The sequence below is a fragment of the Sinocyclocheilus anshuiensis genome, unplaced genomic scaffold, assembly GCF_001515605.1.
Source record: "Sinocyclocheilus anshuiensis isolate Anshui unplaced genomic scaffold, SAMN03320099.WGS_v1.1 scaffold615, whole genome shotgun sequence".
In the NCBI taxonomy this organism is placed as follows: domain Eukaryota; kingdom Metazoa; phylum Chordata; class Actinopteri; order Cypriniformes; family Cyprinidae; genus Sinocyclocheilus; species Sinocyclocheilus anshuiensis.
This window is the reverse complement of record NW_015552647.1, coordinates 1,623,473-1,634,505: the sequence shown is the minus strand read 5'-3', so window position 1 is coordinate 1,634,505 and position 11,033 is coordinate 1,623,473. Positions and strand designations below refer to the sequence as shown.

The window sequence follows — 11,033 nt, the reverse complement described above, 5'->3', positions numbered from 1 at the left end:
CAGTATCTTCAAATTATATTGAATAAGTTTAATGCCAAGTTCTTATAAGAAAATCAACATGTTTAGATTTGACAGTTTTTCAGATTACAGTATATAGGCAAACTAAGCTGATTTTCAAAACTGGTCAGTTTATTCATTTTTTTTCAGAGGATCTTGTTGTTAGTCTATGTTGTTTGATCAGGTTTTGTGCGCCTGTTCTTAATATTCACCACAATGTCAAAAGTAAGAGTCTCTCCGAACCGTTTCTTCTGTTCTGCTGACTGGTGAAGTAATGGCCCATCTTTCCTCTAACTTCTAATCCTGTTTACTCTCCTCCTCGGATGCTGCATTTTCCACAGCTCGGAGTCTGGAGACAAGCTTTGTAAACACGCCACCTTCTCTATTCACGCCAATTTACAGGCCTAGCAGCCCAAGGCTCTACTTTGCAGAGTATGAATGCTTTAACCTGGCTTTCCACACCTCTTGGTAATTTCGTCTAGTTTATCTTCTTCGGACCACATTTTCTAACCCTGCCCCCTTTATGTGTGTCACTTTCGTGTGAATTTACATGCAGAAACTTCGTGACCACATCAGCTCCACGAAACACAGAGAGCTCTACCTGATATGCTGCCATGTCATCACATCCTGCTGGTGTGCAATTGTCAAATGAAATGATTGGTTTTGCATACCAAATAAGACTGTGATCAGTTTGATTGAAGTGGTTGAACAAATGAAGTGATATTCTAAGGCACAGGGCAATACAAAGGACGCTTTCTCCTTGGCGTTCGGGCACGTCTTTAAATTGCTGCATGACATGTAAGTAATGCAGCAAATTAGCAAATCGTGGCAGTCTCTCTTTAGATCAGGTGCCCCTTACATCTGTGTATTAATTGATAAGGTAAAGCTTAAGGAATTCTCGGTGTGAATACATTACTGGCATTACAGAGCTGATTGCACTTATGAATTACTGCAGGCACACAGGTAACGTGATAAGTTGCGATTATATTGTAAATGCATCTAAAATAACGCTTACCGCTTTGGCAAGAATATGCTTGGAAAATTAATATATTTTATAGCACCATAAATATCATTTAAATAGAATCTGTCATGTTTAGGATGTTGGAAAGCATGTGGTGTATTTAAAGCACATTATAACACATTTTTACACTTATAATAAAAAAATATATTACACTTAGTAATAATACAAAATTTACATAAGTAATTCAGTTAGAACAAATCTTTAAGAATCAAAATAAAAATGCAAAATATAGTCTTGGGTGCTTCATAAATTGTTATTATTATATATTTATTTAGAATTGCAGCATTTAAAGCAAAGTTATTGGCACCTCTGAAATTAAACAATATAATTTAAAAGAATATATGTTGGATGAGTTCTTTTGATATACATCCTCTCCCTTTTTTTTTTTTGATATTGCATTAAAGGATTTATGTGTTACCTTAATGATAAATAATCATTTTTACTATGACTTAGACGTGTGGTTATAAGTGCATGATATAAATATGTTAATTCTGACATTCAACAATGACATTTCAGTCATAATTTACTCCTCCCCATGTCTTTCATTAAACACAAAAGGGGATGTTTTGCAATCTGTTCACACAGCTTATTTATATACATCTAAATAGTATAGTAACCACATGCTGCTAAAAAAAAAAAAGCATTAAAGTTGGCATGAAATCAAAATCAACCCTATTTATTTTCTTAAGACACGCTGTTTGTTTTTACAGTATGTGAATGATTCATCCATGCAAATTAAAATGCCATTTATTATAAAATGTCATTTATTCCTGTGATTGCAAAACCGAATTTTCAGTCTTCAGTCACATGATCCTTTAGAAATCATTCTAATATGCTGATTTGATGCTCAAGAAACATCAATGTTGAAAACTGCTTGATATTTTTGTGGAAACCATGATACAGGTTGATTCAGGATTCTTCAATTAATAGATTTATTTTCGTAACAACTTCAACTTTTGATCAATTGAATGCATCAAGAAATAAAGTCAGTCAATTCCATTTCATTCTGACTTCAAAGCATCTTAAATGTAGTCCTTATGACTTTTTTGTAAAAAAAAAAATCTAATCTCAAGTATCATTTTTCTACATATGCAATGCATTTTGATTACAGAAAACGTGAGAACCAATAGTGTTTGTCATCACTGATGTTAACCTGGCATGATTCATATGGAATTACAGAATGTATTGTTTGGTTGTACTATTCCTTTACGAGTGATGCAATAGTCCTCATTAAAATTAGAACATATTAGCACTCTTATCTCAATTAAGTTTCCCCACTGACTCATATATACTTCTGGTGGTGAAATTTGTTTTATGGCCCTCACCTGCTTGCACTTGAAACCAGCTAAATAGGCTGCCAGGTCTCTCATCCCCCCTTCAACACTACGACTGTCTTCTCAACCTTTCCCTTTAACATGCCGAACTTCTAAACCATTCATTATCTTACCAGTTTCCCCCCTGTGCCGCCGCACACTAACAAGTGAACTATGACAGCCCTATTCTATCATTGAAATGATTAATTTGAATAGCCATAGGTTTCCTCACAATTATTTCTCCATTTATATATCCGAGGGCCTTTATAAACCGCTAAGGCTATCTCTGAAAAATCTGGGCCACATTTTCTCCATTCATTTTTGCATAAGATCCATTACATCGCTGCGGGGTAGAATTTTTAATCTGCCCCACTTCAATAAGCACATCTCTGCCTACCTTGAAAATATTGTCAAAAAAGTAAGGTGGTTATTATTTATCAGTGCCAGGATTGATAAGAAGGGGCCGAGAAGGGCTGCTAAATGTCTACAGGTGGGTCCAAATGAGACCACATTAAAAAATCTGGGATTTTTCCCCCGCCCCCACACAAAGTAAAACAAATACAAAATCCAAATGGAAACTGAAACGATTTCTTTTCTTTAGAGCACTGAAGCCTTTGTTCTGGGCCTCAAAGTGTCCGACATATGCCATACTGGGATCGTACTGCAATCAGATAAGGTAAAACTCCCTTGCAACGTGAGCAAGGGTTTATTACAGCCATTTTGTGAGATTATGCAGACACATTGGCTTGGCAAAAGTAGTGATTAGGCAGCAGCCTTCCCATGTCTCGCTTCCATATGGGTCTTTACAGCTCCAGTGAAGCCATTAATTTTGGAGGATCAGTGCGAGAAATATCAGTACCCACCGAAATTTGGGGTGACTCACAGGCACTATTGAAGGGCACCAAATGACATGCAAGGAGGACTTCCAAAAGGCTCTGTGACTGCTCCCGTTTCAGCTGGACTAGTATTTACGGTTAAATCCCCTGGTAGCCCAACAAGTCGGAGCGGTTCTCGGGAGATTACATCCGTGTTCGCACACTTACCTGTCAGTGTTCCTGACAAGCTTATTCCTCTGAGCTCTTGGAATAAACTCCTACACCTTCCCTGTGAAATCTACTTTAGCAAACTCCATTTCACACTTCAACCGTAGCCTGGTTTCATAACTTAATGTCAAATGTTGGTAAATAAACATGTAGGATGCTGCTTATTGAGTGAAACTTCCAAAAAAGATACAGACATGTGGCTACTTCCAGTTTTTTTATGGTGTTTTACTAAACATGCGACTGAGGTTACACTATTTTGGCATTGCAAATGACTACAATATCATAATTAAATATATGGTAATTATAATATCAGCACCTTCAAGGACAGTTTATTGATTATGATGTACAGTGTAGTCCAAAATACCACTTTGAACTTTGGATTTGAGACTTTAGTCTTTGCAACTTTACAGGTCTTCTTTATGCAGCAAGAGCTTGTAACACTCCAAAGAGAAAGGGAAACTTGAAATCGCATCATATGACCCCTTTAAAACATTTTAATAGTGGATTTGTTTGTTGTTCAGAAGACCTTAACCGATGGGCTGGAGTCGTGTGAATTACTTGTGGATTGTTGTGATGTTTTTATCAGATGTTTGGACTCTCATTCTGACGGCACCCATTCACTTTAGAGGATTCATTGGTGAGCAAGTGATATAATGCTAAATTTCTCCAAATCTTCTAATGAAGAAACAAATTCATCTACATCTTGCATGACCTGAAGGTAAGTTTTCAGACAATTTTCATGTTTGGGTGAACTATTACTTTAATTTCCATGTTTTACACAAACTTCTTGAGTTCATGTCAGTTCAATTAATGGGGGACATGCAAATATGAAGAAATTCATGTTATGTTGCACTTCAACACTTCAATTCAATTACTCTGATAATTTAATTTGTACCGAAAAGATAGTTGCATTTAATTAGAAAAATGCAAAATAGTAGCATTTTTACTAGCACACTCAGACATTTGGATCCACAGTATATATATATTTTTTGTAATTTAAATAACTGCCAGTAAGTATGCCTGCCGTCTTTATGCTCTCATCCAGCAGAGACTAATCTCAGTCTATTGGTAATTACCAATCAGTATGCAAGTCTTTGAAGGAATCGTCTCCAGGCAACCATATAGATCAGGATCAGCCAAGCTCTATTCCATTCATCAAATTAGAATGAAACGTCTCCTCCCAGATCAAAAATGTTGTAGTGCGTGTTGGAGGCTAATACTGTAGCTAATCATATATTTGCTCTACATATATTTCAATATGAAATGTTATTTATTTTATCTCTCAGAGATTGTACAGGGTTAATACAAAGGTATTAAATAGGTCAAAATGCTTACATAACAGCAAAAGAAAACCCCAGATGAATATGTTACATTTATAAAATGCTAAATTTCAAAATAAGGCAAAAATGTGGATACTACTGTATAAGGTGATTTACGATTTCAACATAAAATGTTAATGATAAAAAGTAACATACAAATATAAAGAAACTAAATAAAACTTAAATGATATAAAAATTTTTTAAATAAAAATGATAATAATGTTAAATAAAAATGATTATATAAAAAAACTAGAGAATAATAAAACATTTCTTTCAGATGTATGAATTGTGATATTTAGAAAACATGAAACCAACAGAGGGAATATCTGTTTAAGCTAAGATCTGATGACACACTTTGGTCTCATCGTCAAGCGTACAAACTCCGCAGATGTTTGCAAGAAATATTATCACAGGAACAAAGATGATGAAGAATCTTTGAGAGATATTAGGAAGGAAAACTGTTCAACTGTCTCCCGTAGCATAATGTGAATGACAGAAGAAATCATAATTGAACTGATGAATTATGGGTTGAATTTAAAGAAACAAGAAATGTGTTTCATAAGAAATCATCAAATAATAGACTTTCGTAATTATCCAGAAACTATGTATCAAACAAAACTGTCACTATTCTTCAAAACAATAATATCTCTCAGGGCTTATGCAAAACAACACAATACATTTTATCTATCTAAAGGCCTTTTTACATACACAAGCACAGCGTCGCTGACTTGACTGATGTGTGTAGAAGGAAAAACAGCAATTCAAGGATTTCTCTTAAAGATCCAAAATTCCAGGTCACTACTGCATTACAGGACTTAATACTGTGCTCACTTTGAATCTCAGTTCTGAACACCTAAGCAAAATTATTAGCTACAAGAGAAAGCCTGCTTTTTGCATAAAATCTACATACAAAAGACGAATAGTTTGACAAAGAGGTAAAAACCCATCACAATATAAGGTAATGGAGCTGAGTCACCAATTTCTTCTTTAAATAAAAAAAAAGGAAAATAAAATGTAGCTATATCCACCCAATCCGATTTTTTTAAAGTATTAAAGCTGAAGAGTGTATATATGCAACAATTCTAAGTAAGCCATTTTTAGCTTGATTTCTGTTTGGGAAACCATATTGGTGACGTCAGTGGCACGGAAATGACACACTTCACCTTTAAATAAAGACAAAGTTCTATGAAAACAACCATGACAAGATCAGAAACACTACTCCATGAACATGGGCCATCTTGCTTGCATCTGAACTGAAGTATCCTCTTGAGTTCAGGCCTGTGATGGAGAGGAACACAAAGACATCACAGACAGGATTATACATAGGAGGCCATTACAAGTGTCAAGCAATTGCCAGGCTAGCAGTTCGATTCTGTGAGTACAAGCTGAAAAATCAGTGTGCCCCACTCTTAATGAGCTCACATGAAGCCTTACTTGACATCTTTGGAATACGGATAGGGCTGCTGCTGCTGCCGTCTCCTCCGTCACTCAGGGCTTTGATCTGAACGAGCAGGTCCTCTTCTGATGGCAACTGAAGCTCCACGGACGTCCTGTTGGTCTCGACTTCGCTGCTTCCTCTGTGCCAGTTTTGACGATACACAACCTGCGCGGGAGAAAGTGGGTCAGTGAAATGCAGCTAGTCTGTGCCAATTAGCTAAAAACACTCAAAAATAAATAAGTCACAACAACAACAACGATATTTAATGATGTACAGCGGCCCCAAAACATATTTGAACACTTAATTCTGATATAAAAAGTTGGAATTTGATAAGATAAAATATCAAACAAAAAAGCATTTATTATGAAGAAAAATAGTACACTTTTTAAGCATAACATTTTATTAAAATAGGTTAAGTTTGTAAGTTTATAAAACAGTTTATTAGAAAACAGTTAATTAAACTATCTATCTCTCTGTCTCTTTCTCTATATACACACACTGCCATTCAAAAGTCTGGGATCAGTAAGATTTTTAATGTCTGTCTTTTTTTTTTTTAAAGGAGTCTCTTATGCTCATCAAGGCTGCATTATTTGTTAAGAAATACAGACAAAACAGTAATATAGTGAAATATTTTGGCAATTTCTAATACTGGTTTCCTATTTCAATATACTTTAAAATATAATTTATTTCTGTGATGCAGCGCTGAATTTTCATCAGCCATTACTCCAGTCTTCAGAGTCACACGATCATTCAGAAATCATTCTAATATGCTGATTTATTATCAGTGATGAAACTGTTGTGCTGCTTAATTTGTTTTGGAACCTGTGAAAGTTTTTTTTCAGGATTCTTTGATGAATAAAAAGTTTAAAAGAACAGCATTTATTAAAAATAGAAATATTTTCTAACAATATAAGATTTTACCATCAGTTTTTATTAATTTAACACATCCTTGCTGAAAAAAAAAAAAAAAAAAAAAAAATCCCAATAAACATTTGAATGGTAGTCTATATTATTACAAAAGGTTTCTTTTTTATACACATAACACAACATAAAAATTTAACTTTTAATCAAATCATTTAATTTAAATCCTAAACAAATCACCAACAGCAGCACTGGAAAAAAAAGTATATAAAAGTCTGTTTCACACCGTCTCCTTGCAATCTTCAAAACCCAGGTGAAAGAGGGAATACAAATTAAATAATCGTTATAAATTTCAAATTTCAAATTGACTTTCAGTGGGAGGATTATTAGTATGTTTGCTGACATATCTTGCTGTGAAAAAAATAGGTTTCACAATCCATAAATCATTTAAATTTCTTTTTTTTTTTTTTTTAAAGTTTGACAGTGCAAAAAAAATAGCCACCAAACTGATACTCTTTCTTACTCATACAGACTAGAAAATGTATGATTATTGATTGCATTATTCTGCAGGTGCCTCACAGTGGACGGTTAGGATTGCAAATGAATAGTGCTTCTCCCTTCTGAACGTGTCTTTGGTGAGGCCTCGCTAAGCTCGTCGTTCCAGATGGAGGATAGCATCAGAGCCGTCCAGCTGTTCGCCGACCCTACAAACCTCTACATTTCAGAGAGGCCATCGTCAATTAGTTGGCAGCACGCTGCAGCAAATTAATTTGCTCAAAAGAAATGAATCACATCGGACAATTTTTAATCCTCTTTCTGAACATTTTGTGTGAACTCTCGCTACAGATGACTCGGGTTTTGAGCGCAGCAGGAGATCGGGGGAGCTTGTTCTGAAATGTAAAAAAGCCTCAGATGTTTCTGAACTGTATGTATGACCTTGAGTGTAGAAGCGCTTTATTGCAGCTTGTGAAAGGAAATTTGAAAAATGTTAAAGATTACATTAAAGGGGAAATCAAATCTAGACAATTAAATATATTTAAAAATACCTTTTCATTTAATGTCAAGTCAGATATTTGTTCAGAATTCATTACTTTTAACATTTATTATTTCTATTCTTTGCTAAGGGTCTTGCTAAAAGCATATACAGTATCTATGAGAGAAACCCTGAGTTTTTCATAATTTTACTAAAAGTTTTGCTAGCAAAAAGGAGAAAGAGTGGCCTTTGCTGAGAAGAGAGATTTGACATTTTGAAAAATGTCTTTAGTAACAAAAAAGTGCTGTATATAGAACCAATTATGGGAAACTAGTATTAAATACAATGCTATGCAAAATGATTTGCACTTCAACTAAAGAAGTTCAAAGGAGTTGCATGAGCATATCTGGAAAGGCTTCACTAGCACTTCAAATAACAAATTTAATGAAAAAACATAGCATATACAGTATAATGCAGCTTTCAAAGGTAATGTTCTCAGTCATTTATCTCCGAGTTGTTTTATGTGAAACACCAGCTTATGTGGCACATAGATACAGCATGTTTATCAGCAAAGCAACAGAAGAGCGAGAGCAAAAAAACTGATTGCCTTGTAGCCGGTTACTTCTGATTCATTGTCCATCGCCTTCACATGTTCCCAGTTCAGAAAGACCTTTGAGTTTGTCAGGTTCCACTCAATATTCCCTGGGGGTTGACTTGGAGCTAAAAGACATAAATCATATTCTGATTTACTTCCAACTTGTGTAATATGACTGAACAACATCTCCTGTATATTTTGTCCTTTGCAATCTTAACAATCAGCACTGCACCAGCTGAGGTATCATCTAAATTTAAGACTTTCAAATCTCACTGGCACCGATTCAATTCAGCTTGGCTCTCACTTTAAATTAGCCAGACTATAAATGGAACTTTAGGAGTCATTTTTTTGTAGCAGCAAAAAACTGCTATGAAACAAAGAAACATTGTGCAGAGCATCAAAGGAATATCTCACCCAAAAATGTCAATTCTGTGATAATTTATTCACTCTCTTGTTTTTCAAATCCCTTAATAGAATGTCCAAGCTGATCTTTTCCATTCAGTGACGTTGAATGGTGACCACCTCAATAACTTAATTTCTGTCCATTTCTCATACAATGCAACTGTATGGATTCTAAAGATTTTTGATATACACTGTAAAAAATGACCGTGAATTTAACGGTAAAATGCGACTTTCTCATCACCATCTGCATTTGGTGGTTATCAGTGTATTACAAAGGTACAAAACAGATTTCAGTACTTCAATAGGTTGGTATATTATTTAACTGTATATTTAAGTTAAAACCGTAAAACCTAAAACGTTGCTACCGTATATTTTATGGTAAAATTCCGGCAACCACAGCTGCCGGTTTTTTACCGTAAATTTTACGGAATTTTTTACAGTGTAGTGAAAAAGTAGTATAGACTACTTTTATGATGCTTTTATCTTTTTGGAGCTTGACAGGGACAGGTCCCCATCCACTTTTACTGCAAGACAACAAAGTAGAGTAGACAATCTTCAAAACCTCTCCTTTTGTGTTCCTCAGAAAAAAAAATGTTGGGTTTGGCACAATGTGAGGATGAATAAATAAAGCCTGAATTTTCATTGTAGACTCATCTATTTCTGTTTATAAGTTCATAGTTTTGACACTAAAGTATGAGTTTTAATTCATTATGTGTGACAAACAGGGAAGTTCACATGGAAATAAAGGCAAAAAACGACATCTTAAAAAAAAAAACATGCTGTTGTAATGTATTACAGTTTTTGATATTCTACAATGCCAGACATTTTAATGCTGCTTGAATGTCAGCATGCCCTTCTTTCCTTTATTTCCATAACTCCCTAACAGTAAAATAGTTGCCCCCGATGTAGGGTTGCTTAGGAGCAATTTCATAAATTTTGTGTTTCCCACTGCCCGGTCATGTGCCCACACAAACAATTCTACTTTTCACAGTAATTGAGGAATTTATACATAGTTTAACAGCAATTGAGCACTGAACCAGGGAAAATCTGAGCTCTTTTCTTGTCAAATTTCATGGCTAGGACTTTGTGCACCATATATTCATAGTTTTAAAAAATTGAGGATAATAGTTATCACAATTTGAAGCAATTTAACTAATGATACCAAGCCCACCGAGTCTACAATACATGCTATTATGATAACTATACTAGATCATAACAGTGGTCGGCGATATCACAGTATGTTTTGTCAGAGAATCTGCCGTACAAAGGAAAAAGGACAATCGGCTATCTGCTCCGACACAAAGAAAGAGATCTGTCAAGCCCTTTATTTTAAAGCGCCCTTAATTGTATGCTCAGTCTATTAGCTGAAAATAGCCATAATACAAATAGCCATAATACAAAGAGTTTATCAGATCAGTTTCTGGCTCAGTTAAACACAGTGTTTTGTTCTTGATTATTGGCATCAGATAATGAGCCTATTTAGCCACAGTAGTTTAACAAAGGCCACCTTAATCTCTTATAGTGTTGAGAACACCCCACTAAGACGTTAAGACGGTAGGACTATGATCCTGTCAGGCCCCTAATCTACATTAACTGACAAATATTATCTACATTAACTGACAAATATATATATTTTTTCAAATATACTGGGGTTAACTTTTATTTTAATGACATTATTTATGCAACTGCAATTGAAGTGTAAATGCATATGAGTTGCATATGTATACACAGACAGCATATATATATATATATATATATATATATATATATATACTGGCCTTTTTACTTTCACGTTTTGTGCAAATAGTCCATGTAGTCTTTTAAAAGGCTACATACATAATAAATACAGAGGACTTAAGACAATGCTGTTAAAAAGTTTTAGATGGAGTTTGCCAAGCCACAGCATGCCATGCCCAAAATAATTTCATGTCATCTACTCCTTTACTGTGTTTGGTTCAAAATCATGTTTTTAATAACCATATGACTTACGTGGCTTCTTGGTGGTGATGCTGATGGGTACGCTGGAGGGACCGGTGCCTGCGCTGTTGTGTGCTCTGACTGATATCAGATA

General features: G+C 34.8%; 1 protein-coding gene across 1 annotated transcript in view; it reads right to left on the bottom strand.

Moving 5' to 3' along the window:
• Positions 1–5,716: 5,716 nt before the first annotated feature.
• Positions 5,717–11,033, bottom strand: part of LOC107666966 (contactin-4-like) — a 38,125-nt gene continuing 32,808 nt past the window's right edge. Inside the window, exons 20-23 of the mRNA XM_016458524.1 lie at positions 10,952–11,032; positions 8,573–8,685; positions 6,128–6,296; positions 5,717–5,971 (exon numbers count right to left, since the gene is read on the bottom strand). Coding sequence (XP_016314010.1) covers positions 5,877–5,971; positions 6,128–6,296; positions 8,573–8,685; positions 10,952–11,032 — 458 coding nt within the window. The 3' untranslated portion in view covers positions 5,717–5,876. The remainder of the gene's footprint in view (positions 5,972–6,127; positions 6,297–8,572; positions 8,686–10,951; position 11,033) is intronic.